Consider the following 21,938-nt stretch of genomic DNA (forward strand, 5'->3'; position numbering starts at 1 on the left):
GGAGAGGGAGATGCAGGCTCCCCGCTGAGCAGGGAGGGAGCCCAACACAGGGCTCTATCACAGGAAGGTGAGCCACGGTCAGGCACTTACTGACTGAGCCACCCAAGTGCTCACAAGTATAACCTTTATTTGTCTTAAGAATTACCTTATTAGGCGTTCCTGGGTGGCTCAGTGGGTTAATAAGCCTCTGCCTTCGGCTGGGATCATGATCTCTGGGTCCTGGAATCGAGCCCTGCATTGGGCTCTCCGCTCAGTGGGGAGCCTGCTTCCCTCTCTCTCTCTGCCTGCCTCTCTGCCTACTTGTGATCTCTGACAAATAAATTAATAAAATCTTTTAAAAAAAGAATTACCTTATTACCTCTCAAAGATTACTTTCCTTTTCTGCCATCTAAGCACCATTATTTTATGTTTTATGTGCTTTTTTAAGTGGATACATAAATCCTGTCCATCATGACTCAGCCATGCAGTCTTGAGTGCAGAATACGTATTATTACTATTTTACTTTGGTCTTTTAGCACTAAAATAATGTGGTTTTTGTTTTAGAGAGTCACCCTTATTGAGTCTTGCCAAAGTATCAACCTGTTATCCTCATAGAAACGAAAATTTTTTAATTTTCTGTTAACTTACTGCTTTTTTTTAATGAGGCCTTAAATAATCTAGTGTTGGATCTGTCACAGCTTACTTTTTTTTTTTTTAAGTTTTTTTTTTTTTTTATTTGACAGAGAGATCACAAGTCTGCTCATAGCAGGATTGCAAACACTTGAGAATGTGACCTGCCTTCCAGAGTTATCAGTAAAGATACCAATAGTTGATTTTTCCGGAAGTATTACTTCATATACTGATTAAGGGGCGATGTTACTGCATATACATACTAGAAGTAGGAGGTGTTGTGCAGTGATGGCACTTTAACACTCCCAGTTTTACCTGCCACCTTAATGTCAAGTAAATACCGAATACTAACCTATATCCTACTAGATGTAACTCCTCGTTTATAGGAAATATGAAAATTAGAAGAGCCTTTTATTTGACTCAGTCTTCATGGTATTGTTTTAGTCCAGAATATGATAAATCATACAGACGGTAATTGACCCGGTTCTTTAACAAGTAAACGGCATATAGTAAGAACAAGTGGATATAAAAATAAAATTTAAAATACTGGTTATGAAAAACATATTCATGATAAATACATAGGTAAATATTTGGTGAACAAGATACACTCTTAGACTGTTGAAGGAACATTTAGTGAATTAGAATATAATATTGAGGAATTAAGCTAGGCAAAGAGATATGTAAAAATGTTTCTAATACATGGGGGATTGTTTGAGAGGCTTCAGAAGTCCTTCACATAGGATTTCAAAAGAAAAGAGAAGTATTGGAAAATAGTATTATTAAGATAACTGAAATTTTATAAAATTGGTTAAAAAAATTGAATTGTCAGATTGGAAAGACTTAACAAGTGTTGAGGGTAAGAAAAATATTTCATGTCTAGACATACCATAACCAAAGTACATAACACCAAGGATTATGAGAAAGTCTTAAAAGCTACCAAAAATGATAAAGTGATACCAAAAGTGATAGTGAGGAGTTAAAAAGTTATTAGGCCATAAGAATGAATAATGGAAAAAAAGGTAACTTAGGAAAGATTTCAACAATTTTGAAAAAATGAAAAGTGGATGTCTTGTTTTCTAGTGGTCTTTCATTTTATACTATGATGAAACATTTTAGAATAATGTCTTCAGAGCAATTCTTACACAGTACTGTGGTATGATTTATTCTGAGCAAATGGCCATTTTTAAATGTAGTTGTCCTCCTAATATTTCATTTTTGACCTAACCTTATGTCAGATTGATAGTTAAAATGTGATATAAGTTAAAGATATTGTTCTTTAAAATATAATGTATTCTTGCCATTCAACTTTTAATCTTATTCCTAAACTTCTGTTAATAGTAAACTATTAAGGAGTTACACAGGGTAGCAGATAGCCATGTCACCTGCTCTGTATGAGACTCAGTGATGCAATGCCTTTCTGTGCATTTTGTCACTATTTTCACTAATAGATAATGCAGCAAAATTGAGACAAAACATTTCCATTTCCAACTTTTTATTATAAGGCTATTACATTTATAATGCATTTTAAGTAACTCTGATCATCCTGAAATAATTAAGTAAAAGATACAGATTTAACTAGCAAACAGGAAAGTTTCACCTTTTCAGGTCTTTTCAATATTGCTGCTTCATAGAAGCCTTCTTTGACCCCATCTTGTCCCTCCTATCAATTTATGTGCTTCTGTGCTCCCTGTACTGTCCTTTACTAATGTTTAACATTTGCTAAAGGTGGTAATTATTTTAATCATCTTTCTGTAAGTTAAGGTCTTTATTCTTAAGTTCTTGTTTTCAGTCTAATAAAGGATACAGTATATCTTTTCACTAGTTCTTCAGCTGTTCTTTTCTCTCTTGGGCTATTGTTTTTTTATTCTCTATAGTTCTGTTTTGGAAAATGTAATTTTTTTCACCAAATATTAGTGACAGAGAATTGGTTGAGACATGAATTCATTTTGTGCTAAAATTTAGATAGCAGCCTTCTTGGCACTTGTAATTGTTTCTCACTCTAGAGCTCTCATGAGATTCCTTGTACATGAGAGATAATTTTAAGTGTCAAAACGCCCATATTAGCCAAGAGTTATTCTCCAAAATTTATATTGCAGTCATTTTAATTTAGTCTACTTCCTTACTGAGAAAGCATCTGTAAGTGTAGTACAAGAAACATTTCACTAAAATTCACTAGAGTTAAATTTCATTTTGTTGTAAGCAGAAAATAATTTGAATTCCATCTGCCAGGAAAGTAATCCAAAATGAAAATTTCAAGTCCAGATATTAAATTAAAGGGTCACATCTCCCAAAAAGGCACACTAACTCTGAGGATGAGTAAATTAGGTAAGTTTTTCATAGAATGAACATAATCATTTTTTGTGCTATAACATAGAGTTACAACAAAGGATGAATTACCACAGAATTATTATTTTCTAGGTTTTCTTTTTCTTTTTGAGTTCAAAAGTAGTGTATCCTGACTTCAATTTTAGTTATTCATTTCAAGCCCCTTATACTAGAATTAGGAAAATTAGTTCATCTTATTATTGTCTATACACCTTCCCCTGTTTAACTCCCCCCCCCCACTTTAATCTTTGCTTTGGAAACTCCCAGATATCTGCAGGTTAAACATTACTTTTCTAAATAGACTGAGGCTGGTGGAAATAGAGATTAAGGTGTTAAAAAGAAATTTTATATGAAAATCAAGGTTTAGAGGAATATTTCAGAACATACTGCATTTTTATTTTACACTTCATCTGCTGAAATAGAATGTTACTTCATAGAGGGTAGAAAAGCTATGGTAATAAAAGGATATGACAGAACTAACACCACAGGAGCTTTAAAGAATAGTCATTGTTTGTATTTAGAGCAAAATGAAGGCAGTGTGAGCATAGAGATGACCACAGATACGCAGGTACTGATGTACTTGAGCTCTTTGGACTAAGGAAGAACTCATTCATAGACCACACTAGAAGTTTAGTTATTGGTTTGGGTCTTTCATAATAGTAGAAAGTAATAATATCTTTTGCTGTGTAACAGATTATTACAAAATTTGGCAAAACAAAACAACGAACAGTTACTACCTCATAATTTCTTTCTGTGGGTCGGGAATTTAGGAGCAGCCTACCTAGGTGTTTTTAGCATAAGTTTCCCCACTGGATTGCAGTCAAGACTTTGGTCCAGCCTTCAGGCCTTTAAAAGTTTGACTAGGGTTGGAGTACTTGCTTGTAAAATGCCTTACTCACATGGCTGTAGGTAGAAGACCCCAGTTACTCACAACGTGGAGTTCTCTCTAGGGCAGCTAGAATGTCCTCAGGGCATGGCTTCGAGAGAGTGATCCAAGAGAGAGAACAAAGCACAAGTCACAGTCTCTTATTTGACCTCAAGAGTCAAAAATCCATCATTTCTGCCATATCATGGTTGTTAGAAACAAATTACTAAGTACACCCACATTTTAAAAAAATAAGAATTTGTCTCCGTAAAAACTATTACCAGAGAGTGCGTGGACATATTTTAAAGCTACCACAAAGGAGTTTTACTTTTATGTATTATCTTTGATTACATAATATAATTACCTGTAGAGAACGATTAATCTCGCAGGACTGTATCAAAAGCAAAGTGGGTTGGAGTTTTAGAACCTAAACAGGAGACAAACTACCTAGGGATTTTTAATAGTAGCAGAATGTGTTATCTGACCACATTCAGTCAAATTGTAAGTATAGAAGGAATACTAAAAATTTTAAAGTTAAGGTGGGAGGGGTCAGACTAGCATCTGAAACAAAGAATATGATTCCAAAAAAGACAAGTTGTATCAGAATGTTGGCAGTGCATACAGAGAGGATCTGTGTTCTAAGAGCAGAGCCTTTAAAAGTCTAGTAAACAAGATTAAAAGTCGTTAGAAATTAGGCTTAGACATAGAGGTGATTATAAAATAAAAGATTTTGAACAGTATTTCTCTACTGAAAGCTAAGCCTTTATATTCTCTAGCCTTAGGAATTAGACACTCAATAATCTCAATTCCAGTAGTAATGGTATTTGTAATGGTAATACCTGTGGTCATGAGTAGAATGAACTGTCTATGTGCAGTTACCACAGTTAGTAGTCTGTAAGTTTGTTGTTTTTTCATTTTCTTTCTTTTTGTTTTAAAGATTTTCTTTATTTGTCAGAGAGTGAGTGTCCGTGCACAAGCAGGGAGAGCAGCAGACAGAGGGAGGAGCAGGCTTGCCACTAAGCAAGGAGCCCAATTCTGGGATTGATCTCAGGACCCTGGGATCTGAGCTGAAGGCAGACGCTTAACTGACTGAGCCACCTAGTCAGTTATTAAAAGGGAAAACATGGAAATAACTTAAATGTCCTCCAGTGAGACAATATATAAATGGTTTATAATTTCTCTGTATGCAGATAGGAAAACTGAACATCAGTTAAAATCAATTAATGGTTCTGGAGCTATATAAGTCAGTCTGTATGAATTTTAAACATGGTTTGTGAAAAGAAGTTGGAGAGGATATCTACAAGACATTATTTATATAAGGTTTTAAAATATGTATAACTGTACATAAGAAGTTCAAGCATAAAGATACAGAAGAGAATGGTAGCCATTGAACCAAGAATAGTCCTATGCTCTTCGGGAAGGAGATGTGTCAGTAAGAGGTATACAGGAAGTTTCAACTATAATACTTTATTTCTTAACTGAATAGTGGATACACATATATTCATTATACTGTCCTCTGTATATTCAGTGTTATAATTGTCTAGGAACATTCTTTCACAGTTGTAGTAAAGCAATTTTTTCTGCTGCATTATCTGTAAATGTTTAGATTGATGACACTTAAGAGATTATAATTATAAACATTTATTGAAGATTTAGAAGGTGCTAGGCATAGTTCTAAGTATTTTACTTCTATTGCATGATTTCATCTGTGAGCACTAGGCTAGGTACGGTTTTATTCCATATATTATTCTGTATATTATTATTTTTTTAATTTTTTTTTGATAAACATATAATGTATTTTTACCCCCAGGAGTACAGGTCTGTGAATCGCCAGGTTTACACACTTCACAGCACTCACCATAGCACATACCCTCCCCAATGTCCACAACCCACTTCCCCTTTCCCAACTCCCCCCCCCCCCCCAGCAACCCTCAGTTTGTTTTGTGAGAATAAGAGTCACTTATGGTTTGTCTCCCTCCCAATCCCATCTTGTTTCAATTATTCTTCTCCTATCCCCCTAGCCCCCCATGTTGCCTCTCCACGTCCTCATATCAGGGAGATCATATGATAGTTGTCTTTCTCCGATTGACTTATTTCACTAAGTATGATACCCTCTAGTTCCATCCACGTCATCGCAAATGGCAAGATTTCATTTCTTTGGATGGCTGCATGTATTCCATTGTGTATATATACCACATCTTCTTTATCCATTCATCTGTTGATGGACATCTAGGTTCTTTCCATAGTTTGGCTATTGTAGACATTGCTGCTATAAACATTCGGGTGCACGTGCTCCTTCGGATCACTACATTTGTATCTTTAGGGTAAATACCCAGTAGTGCAATTGCTGGGTCATAGGGTAGTTCTATTTTCAACATTTTGAGGAACCTCCATGCTGTTTTCCAGAGGGGCTGCACCAACTTGCATTCCCACCAACAGTGGAGGAGGGTTCCCCTTTCTCCGCATCCTCGCCAGCATCTGTCATTTCCTGACTTGTTGATTTTAGCCATTCTGACTGGTGTGAGGTGATATCTCATTGTGGTTTTGATTTGTATTTCCCTGATGCTGAGTGACGTGGAGCACTTTTTCATGTGTCTGTTGGCCATCTGGATGTCTTCTTTGCAGAAATGTCTGTTCATGTCCTCTGCCCATTTCTTGATTGGATTGTTTGTTCTTTGGGTGTTGAGTTTGCTAAGTTCCTTATAGATTTTGGACACTAGCGCTTTATCTGATATGTCATTTGCAAATATCTTCTCCCATTCTGTCAGTTGTCTTTTGGTTTTGTTAACTGTTTCCTTTGCTGTGCAAAAGCTTTTGATCTTGATGAAATCCCAATAGTTCACTTTTGCCCTTGCTTCCCTTGCCATTGGCAGTGTTCCTAGGAAGATGTTGCTGCGACTGAGGTCGAAGAGGTTGCTGCCTGCGTTCTCCTCAAGGATTTTGATGGATTCCTTTCGCACACTGAGGTCCTTCATCCATTTTGAGTCTATTTTCGTGTGTGGTGTAAGGAAGTGGTCCAATTTAATTTTTCTGCATGTGGCTGTCCAGTTTTCCCAACACCATTTATTGAAGAGGCTGTCTTTTTTCCATTGGACATTCATTCCTGCTCTGTCGAAGATTAGTTGACCATCGAGTTGAGGGCCTCTCTCTGGGCTCTCTATTCTGTTCCATTGATCTACGTGTCTGTTTTGGTGCCAGTACCATGCTGTCTTGATGATGACAGCTTTGTAATAGAGCTTGAAGTCCGGAATTGTGATGCCACCAACTTTGGCTTTCTTTTTCAATATTCTTTTGGCTGTTCGAGGACTTTTCTGGTTCCATATAAATTTTAGGATTATTTGTTCCATTTCTTTGAAAAAAATGGATGGGATTTTGATAGGGATTGCATGAAATGTGTAGATTGCTTTAAGTAGCACTGACATTTTCACAATATTTATTCTTCCAATCCAGGAGCATGGAACATTTTTCCATTTCTTTGTGTCTTCCTCCATTTCTTTCATGAGTACTTTATAGTTTTCTGCATATAGATTCTTAGCCTCTTTGGTTAGGTTTATTCCTAACCAGGTATCTTATGGTTTTGGGTACAATTGTAAATGGGATTGATTCCTTGATTTCTCTTTCTTCTGCCTTGTTGGTGTAGAGAAATGCAACTGATTTCTGTGCATTGATTTTATATCCTGACACTTTACTGAATTCCTGTACAAGTTCTAGCAGTTTTGGAGTGGAGTCTTTTGGGTTTTCCACATAGAGTATCATATCATCTGCGAAGAGTGATAGTTTGACTTCTTCTTTGCCGATTTGGATGCCTTTAATTTCTTTTTGTTGTCTAATTGCTGAGGCTAGGACTTCTAGTACTATGTTGAATAGCAGTGGTGATAATGGACATCCCTGCCGTGTTCCTGACCTTAGCGGAAAAGCTTTCAGTTTTTCTCCACTGAGAATGATATTTGCGGTGGGTTTTTCATAGATGGTTTTGATAATATTGAGGTATGTGCCCTCTATCCCTACACTTTGAAGAGTTTTGATCAGGAAGGGATGCTGTACTTTGTCAAATGCTTTTTCAGCATCTATGGAGAGTATCATATGGTTCTTGTTCTTTCTTTTATTAATGTGTTCTATCACATTGATTGATTTGCGGATGTTGAACCAACCTTGCAGCCCTGGAATAAATCCCACTTGGTCATGGTGAATAATCCTTTTAATGTACTGTTGAATCCTATTGGCTAGTATTTTGGTGAGAATTTTTGCATCTGTGTTCATCAAGGATATTGGTCTGTAGTTCTCTTTTTTGGTGGGATCCTTGTCTGGTTTTGGGATCAAGGTGATGCTGGCCTCATAAAATGAGTTTGGAAGTTTTCCTTCCATTTCTATTTTTTGGAACAGTTTCAGGAGAATAGGAATGAGTTCTTCTTTAAATGTTTGGTAGAATTCCCCTGGGAAGCCGTCTGGCCCTGGGCTTTTGTTTGTTTGGAGATTTTTGATGACTGTTTCAATCTCCTTATTGGTTCTGGGCCTGTTCAGGTTTTCTGTTTCTTCCTGGTTCAGTTGTGGTAGTTTATATGTCTCTAGGAATGCATCCATTTCTTCCAGATTGTCAGATTTGTTGGCGTAGAGTTGCTCATAGTATGTTCTTATAATTGTCTGTATTTCCTTAGGGTTAGCTGTGATCTCTCCTCTTTCATTCATGATTTTATTTATTTGAGTCCTTTCCCTTTTCTTTTTGATACGTCTGGCCAGGGGTTTATCAATCTTACTAATTCTTTCATAGAACCAGCTCCTAGTTTCGTTGATTTGTTCTATTGTTTTTTTGGTTTCTGTTTCATTGATTTCTGCTCTGATCTTTATGATTTCTCTTCTCCTGCTGGGTTTAGGGTTTCTTTCTTGTTCTTTCTCCAGCTCCTTTAGGTGTAGGATTAGGTTGTGTACTTGAGGCCTTTCTTGTTTCTTGAGAAAGGCTTGTACCACTATATATTTTCCTCTCAGGACTGCCTTTGCTGTGTCCGTCAGATTTTGAACCGTTGTGTTTTCATTATCATTTGTTTCCATGAATTTTTTCAATTCTTCTTTAATTTCCTGATAGGCCCATTCATTCTTTAGAAGGATGCTGTTTAGTCTCCATGTATTTGAGTTCTTTCCAGCTTCCCTCTTGTGATTGAGTTCTAGCTTCAGAGCATTGTGGTCTGAAAATATGCAGGGAATGATCCCAATCTTTTGATACCGGTTGAAACCTGATTTAGGACCCAGGATGTTATCTATTCTGGAGAATGTTCCATGTGCACTAGAGAAGAATGTGTATTCTGTTGCTTTGGGATGAAATGTTCTGAATATATCTGTGATGTCCATCTGGTCCAGTGTGTCATTTAAGGCCTTTATTTCCTTGTTGATCTTTTGCTTGGATGATCTGTCCATTTCAGTGAGGGGAGTGTTCAAGTCCCCTACTATTATTGTATTATTATTGATGTGTTTCTTTGATTTTGTTATTAATTGGTTGATATAGTTGGCTGCTCCCACGTTAGGGGCATAGATATTGAAAAGTGTTAGATCTTCTTGTTGGACAGACCCTTTGAGTAGGATATAGTGTCCTTCCTCATCTCTTATAGTCTTTGGCTTAAAATCTAATTGATCTGATATAAGGATTGCCACCCCAGCTTTCTTCTGATGTCCATTAGTATGGTAAATTGTTTTCCACCCCCTCACTTTAAATCTGGGGTGTCTTCGTGTCTAAAATGAGTTTCTTGTAGGCAACATACTGATGGGTTTTGTTATTTTATCCATTCTGATAGCCTGTGTCTTTTGATTGGGGCATTTAGCCCATTAACATTCAGGGTAACTATGGAGAGATATGAATTTAGTGCCATTGTATTGCCTGTAAGGTGACTGTTACTGTATATTGTCTCTGTTCCTTTCTGGTCTATGTTACTTTTAGGCTCCCTCTTTGCTTAGAGGACCTTTTTCAATATTCCTGTAGAGCTGGTTTGGTGTTTGCAAATTCTTTCAGTTTTTGTTTGTCCTGGAAGCTCTTCATCTCTCCTATTTTCAATGATAGCCTAGCTGGATAGAGTATTCTTGGCTGCATGTTTTTCTCGTTTAGTGCTCTGAATATATCATGCCAGCTCTTTCTGGCCTGCCAGGTCTCTGTGAATAAGTCTGCTGCCAATCTAATATTTTTACCATTGTATGTTACAGACTTCTTTTCCCGGGCTGCTTTCAGGATTTTCTCTTTGTCACTAAGTCTTGTAAATTTTACTATTAGGTGACGGGGCGTGGACCTATTCTTGTTGATTTTGAGGGAGGTTCTCTGCACCTCCTGGAATTTGCTGCTTGTTCCCTTTGCCACATTAGGGAAATTCTCTCCAATAATTCTCTCCAATAGACCTTCTGCTCCCCTCTCTGTTTCTTCTTCTTCTGGAATCCCAATTATTCTAATGTTGTTTCATCTTATGGTGTCACTAACCTCTCGAATTCTCCCCTCGTGGTCCGTTAGCTGTTTGTCCCTCTTTTGCTCAGCTTCTTTATTCTCTGTCATTTGGTCTTCTTTATCACTAATTCTTTCTTCTGCCTCCTTTATCCTGGTAGTGAGAGCCTCCATTTTTCATTGCACCTTATTAATAGCTTTTTTTTTTTTTAAGATTTTATTTATTTATTTGAGAGAGAGAGACAGTGAGAGAGAGCATGAGAGGGGAGAAAGTCAGAGGGAAAAGCAGACTCTCCAAGGAGCAGGGAGCCCGATGTGGGACTCGATCCCAGGACTCTGAGATCATGACCTGAGCTGAAGGCAGTCGCTTAACCAACCGAGCCACCCAGGCGCCCCTTAATAGCTCTTTTGATTTCAACTTGGTTAGATTTTAATTCTTTTATTTCTCCCGAAAGGCTTTTATATCTCCAGAGAGGGTTTCTCTAATATCTTCCATTCCTTTTTTGAGACCAGCTAGAACCTTGAGAATCGTCATTCTGATCTCTAGATCTGACATATTACCAATGTCTGCATTGATTTGGTCCCTAGCCTTTGGTACTGCCTCTTGTTCTTTTTTTTTTTTTGTGGTGAATTTTTCCGCCTTGTCATTTTGTCCAGATAAGAGTATATGAAAGAGCAAGTAAAATACTGAAAGGTTGTCAAAGACCCCAGAAAAATGCGCTTTAACCAAATCAGAAGAGACCCCAAATCTTGGGAGGGGGGAGAAAGAGGATAAAAAGAGGTTCAGAAAACAAAAGAAAAAATTTAAAAAAGAAAACAAATAAAGAAAAAATATAAAAAAGAAAGAAAATATATATATATATTAGATAAACTAGTTAAAAAACATTAAAAAAGAAAAGGGTAAAAGTTTAAAAAAATTTAGCAGAAGAAGAAAAAAAAATTGAAAAGAAAAAAAGAATTAACTCCAAGACTAAAGAATCATGGGGAGAAAGCCATGAGTTCCGTGCTTTGCTTTCTCTTCCTCTGGAATTCTCCTGCTGTCCTTGGTATTGAACCTGCTTTCCTTGGTAGGTGAACTTCGTCCTGGCTGGATTTTTTGTTGATCTTCTGGGGGAGGGGCCTGTTGTAGTGACTCTCAAGTGTCTTTGCCTGAGGTGGAATTGCACCGCCCTTACCGGGGGTCAGACTAAGTAATCCGCTCGGGTTCACTTTTGGGAGCTTTTGTTCCCTGAACGCTTTTCGTAGAGTTCCGGAGGACGGGAATGAAAATGGCGGCCTCCTATTCTCCGGCCCAGAGGAGCTGAGAGCCTGGCTCCCCACTCCTCAGTGCGCCCCCAGAGAACAGCACCCAGTCACTCCTGCATCCCCGGCCTCCAGCCGCGCTCCGAGCTCACCCAGCCTGCGACGGGTTCAAGGTAACCCCGAGCTGAGAGCTCACTCCTCGGCTCTGTCTCTGTAGCCGGCTTCTCCGTTCTAATACCTGCGAGCTCTGCGACACTCCGACACCCCTGATCCTTCTGTGACCCTGCGGGACCTGTGGCCACCCTGACCCCGCATGGGCTTCTCCCCGCTTTAGCCTCTGGAGCAATGTCCCTCAGTGGAACAGACTTTTAAAAGTCCTGATTTTGTGCTCCGTTGCTCCACCGCTTGCCGGGAGCCGGCCCCTCCCCCTGTGGTCTATCTTCCCGTCGTTTTGAATTCACTTCTCCGCCAGTCCTACCTTTCAGAAAGTGGTTGATTTTCTGTTTCTAGAATTGCTGATCTTCTTCTCTTCAATCTCCCATTGGATTTGTAGGTGTTTGCAATGTTTATTAGATAAGCTATCGAGCTGATCTGCTACCTGATGTAGTCTCAGCCTGCTACTTCTCTGCCATCTTGACTCCTCCTGTATATTATTATTAACAATATCTAAGAAAGAGAAGTAACTTGCCCAATGCTACACAGCTTGTAATTAGTTAAACTAGGATTTGAGCTTAGTATGTTTTGCTTCAGAGCCATTAGCCTCGATGCTGTAGAATCTCTCCATAAGAAGAAGGTATTGGGGCGCCTGTGTGGTTCAATCAGTTTAAGCCTCCAACTTTTGGGTTAAGTTTCTTCCTTCAGCTCAGGTTATGATCTGAGGGTCCTGTGATGGATTTCTGCATCATGCTCCCTACTTATCAGGGACCCTGCTTCTCCCTCTTCCTCTGCTGTTCTCCCTGCTTGTGCTCTGTCACTCTCTCTGTCAAATAAATTAAAAAAAAAAAAAAAAGCTTCTGACTCTTGATTTCAGCTTAGGTCATGATCTCAGGGTCATGAGATTGAGCCGTTCATCAGGTTCCACGCTCTTTAAAAAAAAAAAAAAAGGCATTAAAAAAATGTAGGAAATATAAAGATTGTGATTTAGTAGTATGGCTTTGAAGAGAAAATTTCTTACATTTTTTTATTCTTGAGCAGTGACAGGGACTTAGAAGAAACTGAGATTTTATTATTAGAAATATTAGAGGATTAAATACCAGAATGCTAGTGCCTTAACTGTTTTGTCACAAAAGAGAAACTAAGAAAAGCTCCTTAGTTAACATTAAAATTCTAGCCAAATTATTGCCATATTAACAATTTAATTGACAGATGATTGCCGTATATAAATTGGAGAATTAAGAATTACCTAAAATTTCAAATCATTTATGCATGTAAATTAGAAACCTTGAAGATCCATCTATAAAAGAAAGTTAAGATTTAACTTATCATATTTAATACAATATTTTAAAAGCTAAATAACCAGTTGAAAGATCAGGTAAAAATAATAAAATTGTATTTGTTCATGTTTCACAGATTTTAGAGTAAGAAAATCATCTGAGGAGGGTTATATTAGATGCTTTACAGTGAGATGAAAAGCCATCTGGGCATGGTGCCAAAAACCTGACTTTTGGTACATTTCACAGTACAGTCACCAAGATTGTTCCCATTGTGACTAAATGTGAATTATTAGTATAATCACTTTGAGGTTTTCTTTTTGTAACTGTTGTATATTTTCAAATATAGGCTTCTGTCATTTTCCCTTGTAGATGTTAATTTGTGTTTTGGTCATATTTTCTCTTAATTCAATAGATGTGTACTACTTAAATTCACAATTAGAGAAAAAATTTTTAAGTTCTATGTTACTCTGTGGTATGGTGGTATGCTGGTTTTCTCAGATTTAACATGTTTGTTGACTCCATAATAGTTGGGAGGCTTTCAGAAAGCTCCAAGTACCTTTTCCTACTCCAGTGAAAATAAAGTGAAAGATTATTTCCAGAATTGTTTCTCAGTTTGATACTGATAATTTTTATTTTATTGAAAACATCAGGGGAACCTGGGTGGCTCAGTCAGTTAAGTGTCTGCTTTTGGCTCAGGTCCTGATTCCAGCATCCTGGGATCAAGCCCTGCATCAGGCTCCCACTGAGCAGGGAGTCTGTTGCTCCCTCTTCTCTGCCCCTCTTCCTTGCTTGTGCTCTCTCTCTCAAATAAATAAAATCTTAAAGAAAAAGAAAACATCTAAAAAAAATAGAAGATACTCAAATTGTAGGACTTTTGAGAGTATATTGGATATAATATTTATTACTTGCTGAAAATTAGTATGAAGTACATTCTAGTTTGGGATGTTAATCTGAAGTTTTTTTTTGTTTTGTTTTGTTTTTTGTTTTGTTTTTTTTCTCCTCTAGTGATGCTATTGCTGAGATTAGAGCAATTTGTATTGAAGAAATTGGAGTATGGATGAAAATGTATAGTGATGCCTTCCTAAATGACAGTTACCTAAAATATGTTGGCTGGACTCTTCATGATAGGGTAAGTTACTCTCTTCCAGACTTTCATAAAAGATATGCTTATACAAGGTACTAGAATGCTAGGAATCAAGATGGCAGTGGTTGGGTTTTTAGGAGTTATAATAATAATGGAAATTTAAGATGATACACTTGAATAACTATTCATTTGATGGCCATGACAAAACTTTAGACATTGGCCCACATAAAAACTCTGTCTTACTTAGTTGTGATACTGTCTTAAACCAGGTTGACAACCTGGTACATCTGAAATTTTGAGAGAATATAGCATCCTAAGGAACTAATTATAATCTTTTTCTAGTTTGGAATCAAAAGGAATTCTTTGTTTCTCTTAATATGTAACAATAAAGCTTTTCTTTTGAATTTATTAAAGCCATACCACAGTAGAGTGTTTTATCAGTTGAATAGATTTATTCGATTTTAGAATATTTGATCTAAAAATCTTTTTATTTCTATGCCTTTAGAAAAGGTTCTGCTTTTAAAAGAAATCCCACATTCTCAAATCCTGAATAAGTAATCCTCAAAATAACCAAGGGTAGGAGTGACAAATTATTGGAATTTTTATATTGAATGACCTGACATTCTATTACTTGAATTGCCAGATATTCACAAATACAGAAATACTACAGTTCATTTTAAACTGTTATCATCTATTATTTGAATTGTTAGAAGTATCATAGCTATTAGAAGACATTTTTTAATGCACTTCATCGTTAGACTTTTAAGTCAATTTTGGTAATATTCTAAGACTTATTTTCTATGTATCACTGTTAACAGCCTGTAGAACATTTACTTTTTAAATAGCCCCATGATGGGGCACCTGAGTGGCTCAGTCGGTTGAGTATCTGACTCTTGATTTCAATTAGGGTCATGATCTCAGGGTTGTGAGAAGGAAGCCCCTGTAAGCCTCAGTGCTAGGCAGGGAGTCTGCTTGAGATTCTCTCTCTCCCCCTTCTCCCAGCCCCCCTCACAAGCATGCCCTCTCTCCCTAAAATTAATAAACAAGTCTTTTCAAAATAAATAGCAGCATGCTAAGTATTATCAAAGACATTTTGAAAACCACAAAATTACATATAATAAAACAGCCCTTGGGAATTTTACAGGCCATTTTTGCTGTAAGAGTTCAGAGTATAGGAAAAAAAAGAGTTCAGAGTTTAGGGAGATCATCACAAGTTGGCTGTTTAACTTCACAATTATTTTTTTATTTTTTCAGTGTTCCAAGATTCATTGTTTATGCACCACACCCAGTGCTCAATGCAATACGTGCCCTCCTTAATACCTACCACCAGGCTAACCCATTCCCCCAGCCCCCTGCCTTCCAAAACCCTCAGATTGTTTCTCAGAGCCCATAGTCTCTCGTGCTTCATCTCCCCATCTGATTTACCCCAATTCACTTTCCTTTCCTTTTCCTAATGTCCTGCATGTTATTCCTTATGCTCCACAAGTAAGTGAAACCATATCATAATGTACTTTCTCTTCTTATTTCACTCAGCATAATCCCTCCAGTCCCATCCATGTTGACACAAAAGTTGGGTATTCATCTTCTGATGGAGGCGTAATATTCCATTGTGTATATGGACCGAATCTTCTTTATCCATTCGTCTGTTGAAGGGCATCTTGGCTCTTTCTACAGTTTGGCAATTGTGGCCGTTGCTGCTATGAACATTGGGGTACAAATGGCCATTCTTTTCACTATATCCGTATCTTTGGGTTAAATACCCAGCAGTGCAATTGCAGGGTCATAGGGAAGCTCTATTTTTAATTTCTTAGGGAATATCCACACTGTTCTCCAAAGTGGCTGCACCAACTTGCATTCCCACCAACAGTGTAAGAGGGTTCCCCTTTCCTCCACATCTTCTCCAATACTTGTTGTTCCCTGTCCTGATAATTTTGGCCATTCTAACTGGTGTAAGGTGGTATCTCCGTGAGGTTTTGATTTGAATTTCCCTGATGGCTAATGATGATGAACATTTGTTCATGTGTCTGTTAGCCATTTGTATGTCTTCTTTGGAGAGGTGTCTGTTCATGTCTTCTGCCCATTTTTTGATGTGATTATCTGTTTTTGGGGGGTTGAGTTTGTGAAGTTCTTTATATAGATTTTGGATATCAGCCCTTTGTCTGTAGTGTCATTTGCATATATCCTCTCCCATTCCATGGGTTGCCTCTTTGTTTTGTTGATTGTTTCCTTTGCTGTGCAGAAGCTTTTGATCTTGATAAAGTCCCAAAAGTTCATTTTCACTTCTGTTTCCTTTGCCTTTGGAGACATGTCTTTTTTTTTTTTTTTAAAGATTTTATTTTATTATTTATTTGACAGACAGAGATCACAAGTAGGCAGAGGGGCGGGCAGAGAGAGAGAGGAGGAAGCAGGCTCCCCGCAGAGCAGAGAGCCCGATGTGGGGCTCGATCCCAGGACCCTGGGATCATGACCTGAGCCGAAGGCAGAGGCTTTAACCCACTGAGCCACCCAGGCGCCCTTGGAGACATGTCTTAAAAGAAGTTGCTGTGTCTGATGTCAGAGATTACTGGCTATGTTCTCCTCTAGGATTTTGATAGATTCCTGCCTCACATTGAGGTCTTTTATCCATTTCGAGTTTATCTTTATGAATTTTTTTTAACAAATTGACTCTGCTGACCTACCATTCTTCTATACATAGCTGTCCAATTTTCCCAGCACCATTTATTGAAGAGACCGTCTTTTTTCAACACTGGATAGTTTTTCCTGCTTTGTCGAAGATTATTTGACCATAGAGTTTAGGGTCCATATCTGGACTCTGTTCTGTTCCATTGGTCTATGTGTCTGTTTCTGTGCCAGTACCATGCTGTCTTGGTGATCATAGCTTTGTACCAAAGCTTGAAATCAGGCAACGTGATGCCCCCAGTTTTGTTTTTCTTTTTCAACATTTCCTTAGTGTTTCGAGGTCTTTTCTGGTTCCATACAAATTTTAGGATTGTTTGCTCCAGCATTATTAAAAATGCTGGAGGAATTTTGATCAGGATGGAATTGAAAGTATAGATTGCTCTAGCCAGTATAGACATTTTAACGTTTGTTCTTCCAATCCATGGGCATGGACTTCTTTTCCATCTTTCTGTGTCTTCTTCAGTTTCTTTCATGAGTGTTCTATAGTTCTTCAAGTACAGATCCTTTACCTCTTTGGTCAGGATTATTCCCAGGTATCTTACGGTTCTTGGGGGTATAGTAAATGGAATCAATTCTCTAATTTCCCTTTCTATATTTTCATTGTTAGTGTGTAAGAAAGCAACTGATTTCTGTGCATTGGTTTTGTATCCTGCCACATTACTGAATTGCAATATGAGTTCTAGTAGTTTGGGGTGGAGTCTTTTGGGTTTTCCATTTTAAGTATCACGTCATCTGTGAAGAGAGAGGGTTTGATTTCTTCTTTGCCAATTGGAATACGGTTTGTTTCTTTTTGTTGTCTGATTGCTGTTGCTAGGACTTCTAGTACTATATTGAACAACAGTGGTGAGAGTGGGCATCCTTGTCGTGTTCCTGATCTCAGTGGGAAGGCTCTCTGCTTTTCCCCATTGAGAATGATACTCCCTGTGGGTTTTTCATAGATAGATTTATGAAGTTGAGGAATGTTCCCTCTATCCTTATGCTTTGAAGAGTTTTAATCAGGAACAGACGCTGTATCTTGTCAGATGCTTTTTCTGAATCAGTTGAGAGGACCATGTGGTCTTCTCTCTTCTCTTACTGATTTGTTCTGTCACACTGATTGATTTGTGAATGTTGAACCACCCTTGCATCCCCGGGATAAATCCCACCTGGTCATGGGGGATAATCTTTTTAATGTACTGTTGGATTCTGTTACCTAGGATCTTGTTGAGAATCTTGGCATCCATATTCGTCAAGGATATTGGTCTGAAATTCTCCTTTTTGATGGGGTCTTTGCCTGGTTTAGGGATCGGGGTAATGCTGGCTTCATAAAAAGAGTCTGGAAGTTTTCCTTCTGTTTCTATTTTTGAAACAGCTTCAGGAGAATAGGTGTTATTTCTTCTTTGAATTGTTGGTAGAAGTCCCCAGGGAATCCATCAGGTCTTGAGGTCTTGTTTTTTGGAAGGTTTTTGATAACTGCTTCAATCCTATTACTAGATATCGGTCTATTCATGTTGTCAGTTTCTTCCTGTTTCAGTGTTGGAAGTTTATATGTTTCCAGGAATGCATTCATTTCTTCTAGGTTGCTTAGCATATTGGCATATAGCTGTTGATAATAATTTCTGATTATTGTTTCTATTTCCTTGGTGTCAGTCGTGATCTCTCCCCTTTCGTTCATGATTTAATTAATTTGGGTCCTCTCTCTTTCTTTTGGATTAGTTTGGCCAGTGGTTTATCGGTCTTATTAATTCTTTTAAATAACCAGCTTCTAGTTTCATTGATGTGTTCTACTGTATCTCTAGTTTCTAATTCACTGATCTCTCCCCTAATCTTAATTATTCCCTTCTTGTGCGTGGGGTTGGCTTAATTTGTTATTGATTTTCCAGTTCATTAAGGTGTAAAGAGAGTTGGTGTATTCAGGATTTTTCAGTTTTTTTGCATGAGGCTGGATGGCTATGTAATTCCCCCTTAGGACCACTTTTGCTGTATCCCATAGGTTTTGGACCGAAGTGTCTTCATTCTCATTCATTTTCATGAATTGTTTAAGTTCTTCCTTGATTTCCTGGTTGATCCAGACATTCTTGAGCAGGATGGTCTTTAGCTTCCAAGTGTTTGAATTCCTTCCAAACTTTTTCTTGTGATTGAGTTCCAGTTTCAAAGCATTGTGGTCTGAGAATATGCAAGGAATAATTTTAGTCTTTTGGTATCAGTTGAACCCTGATTTGTGACCCAGTATGTGGTCTATTCTGGAGAAGGTTCCATGTGCAGTTGAGAAGAATGAGTATTCTGTTGTCATGTCAATGTGTCATTCAAAGCTCTGGTGCCTTTGTTGATTTTCTGCTTAGAAGATCTGTCTGTTGCTGAGAGTAGCATGTTAAGATCTCCTACAATTAATGTGTTCGTATCAGCATGACTCTTTATTTTGATTAACAGGTGGCTTGTGTAGTTGGCTGCTCCCATATTGGGGGCATAAATATTTACAATTGTTAGATCTTCTTGGTGGATAGACCCTTTAAGAATGATGTAGTGTCCTTCTGTATCTCTGACTTAGTGTTTAGCTTAAAATCTAATTTATCTGGTATGAGAATCACTACCCCATCTTTCTTTTGAGGCCTGTTGGCCTGAAAGATGGTTCTTCATCCCTTCACTTTCAGTCTGGGTGTATCTTTAGGTTCGTTTTATCCAGTCTGCAACCCTGTGCTGTTTATGGGAGCATTTAGGCCATTCACGTTGAGAGTGATTATTGAAAGATAAGTCTTTGTGGACATCATGTTGCCTGTGAAGTCCTTGTTTCTATAGATTGTCTATGTAGATTTCTATTCTATGTCACTCTTGGGATTCTTTCTTCTTACTTCTTACTTATTTTTAATTAATGATTAAAAGGGGCTCTTAATCCCGTACTTAATTTGGAGGAATAGTCAGTTGGTACATAGTGAATTTTTTCCGGAATATTTATCCTCCCTAGTATTTCAAAATTCTTTTCTCTACACTAATAAACCCCAAGCGTAATCCTAGGTTTTCTTTTTCTAATACTCATGTGGAATTCAGGACTTGCACAGCTAAGCCTCATCTCAGGTTTATACAATTAAATTTTATACATTGTGAGAGAAAGAATTATACAGCATGTCCTTACAGGTGTACACACATGGCTAAATCAACAAGACTAACTTTTTAGTAGGAATACATCTAAAGTTCTGCATTTTATTCCCCAGCACTACCCTACCCACTACTTCCTCTGGGAAAAAGACATTTCTTTTTTGGTGGCGTACCAAGAAACAAACCAACATTATTTTAAAATAAATCATTAAACTCTGTAAAAGCTTTCTGTCCAGATAAAGGAAGAAGGAGGGAGGTTTTATTTATTGTTGATAAAATGATATAAGGATACTGTTTTCAGTAAAATGTTTTTATAAACCTCTTTTACAATCTCCCATTATTTAATTTAGAAAAGCTATAAGTATTAATCTCTTCTCAGCTTTCCTTTTTTTCATTCTAATATCACTGTAATCTTATACTATTTTTTCCCCTGAGGGGTGTAGTCATTTGCTTTATCTTCTTTTAATCATCAGTTTGAAACTGCTTATTCTATAGGCCATGGCCTGTGCCTTCAGACTGTCCTGTGTCTTTTCAAATGAGCTGAAAAAATTCCTGTCTTTTTTCTAAAGTTTATATTGTAATTGTAAATTGCATTTTTTCAGTTTTATGGAGATATAATTGACATAACATTATAGTAGTTTAAGGTGTACAACAAGGATTTGATACTCCTGTGTCTTGATTTTAGAATATCAGTCTACCCTTCTCAGTTAAACATTTTTTGATACTGCCAATTTATATAAATTTTTATATGTTTTAGGCAGTAGAAAGACAGCAATTTCTAACAACTAAAGGAGTTATTTTTTAGAAATTCAGTTTGTCTTTCTGTTGACCAAAACTTATTTCTAAATTCTCTACCCATTGGTTTTTGGTTCTTTCATTGTTGGTGACACAGAATAGGTCTAATTTAAACTCAACTATAGTAATCTCTGTGTTCTAGACTAAACATCTTAGTCTTTTTATTATTTATGCTCATAACATTAGATTACCTTTCTCTTTCCTTTATAGTTTGTTGCTATTGCTCTGTATTGCTTTCACTTTTCACTTGGCTTAGGTGTATAGTTCTACTTTTTAAAGTTTCATTTATTTGGGGGAGGAGGGACAGAGGAAGAGAGAGACTCTTAAGCAGTCTCCAAACCCAGCATGGAGCCTGACACAGGGCTCGGTCTTAGAGCCCTGAGATCATGACCTGAGCCAAAATCACGAGTTGGACACTTAATGGACTGAGCCACCCAGGCGCCCCCCAGTTCTTCTACTTTCTTATATGTGCTTGATTCCTCATATCAAAATCTCTTAGAGCTTGGGTGGGGTCTATTTTCTGTTAGTCCACCCCATTTCATCTTCTCTGTGTTGACTTATCCCATATCCTATTTCTTTCAAGTTTCCCCAAAACCTTTTTAGCTTTATATTTGCCAAGCAAATGATAACCTGATGCCTATCATCAGAGGTAGAAGTTCTAACATTTGTGCCCACTCAATCTTGATATCAGGTTCATCGAGGAAAACACAACACAGTCAAGCACTGAATGACACAGTACTTTACTCACATATGAGGGGGCAGAGTAAGACTGGTTTCATTAGTAGGCATTGGTCCCCCAGGGGCAGCAGTCAACACAGGGCACTTTCCCTGCATGCACCTCTCTTATGCTACAGAGCTAAGGACCTTGTCCCTTCCCCTCAGGAGATAGATTTAATAGTGAGTTTGGCCAGGTGCCATATGCCTTAAAATACGTGAGCAAGACAAGAGAACCAACACTGAGTCTGAAATAGGAAACATATTCCCACACAAGGCAGTTACCCCAGCCATGATTGCAAAGGCTCATTTCTTGATAATGAAATGTTCCAGTCCCATAGCCCATTCTTAGCAGCCAGGTAGAAGTCAAAAGACTGTGTATAAAGGACTGCCTTTCCCAACAGTCCATACCTCACCCCTGCTTGGCCCCTGAAGTGACAGATAAAGCATATCAAATCCTGTAGGACCATTGCCCACCCCAAACTTGGAGCCAGAATTGGGTCCAGTATGGTCTTTGAACAACCTATATGGATGTGGATTTCTCATAAAGCTTCCCTGTCATTTGGATGGCACTTCACCAGGACGATTAAGAGAGCCAGACCCAGGAGGATGATTAGGCTTGTTTTGAGAATTATCTTCAAGTAGGAACCTCAGGTGTCTGGAGTAAGCCAACTAAAAAGGTTAAAAACTGAGTCTGAGGGGATT

The 21,938-nt window shown here is 37.7% G+C and overlaps 1 protein-coding gene across 5 annotated transcripts in view; it reads left to right on the top strand.

Annotated features, from left to right (window-relative positions):
- The window catches only part of STAG1 (stromal antigen 1), a 453,722-nt gene that overhangs the window by 308,195 nt on the left and 123,589 nt on the right, over window positions 1-21,938 (top strand). For all 5 annotated transcript variants that reach the window (XM_046002314.1, XM_046002311.1, XM_046002310.1 and 2 more), the window contains one exon: window positions 13,895-14,018. In XM_046002314.1, coding sequence (XP_045858270.1) covers window positions 13,895-14,018 — 124 coding nt within the window. The remainder of the gene's footprint in view (window positions 1-13,894; window positions 14,019-21,938) is intronic.

The sequence above is a fragment of the Meles meles genome, chromosome 4 (genome assembly GCF_922984935.1).
Source record: "Meles meles chromosome 4, mMelMel3.1 paternal haplotype, whole genome shotgun sequence".
NCBI classification, from domain to species: Eukaryota; Metazoa; Chordata; class Mammalia; order Carnivora; family Mustelidae; genus Meles; species Meles meles.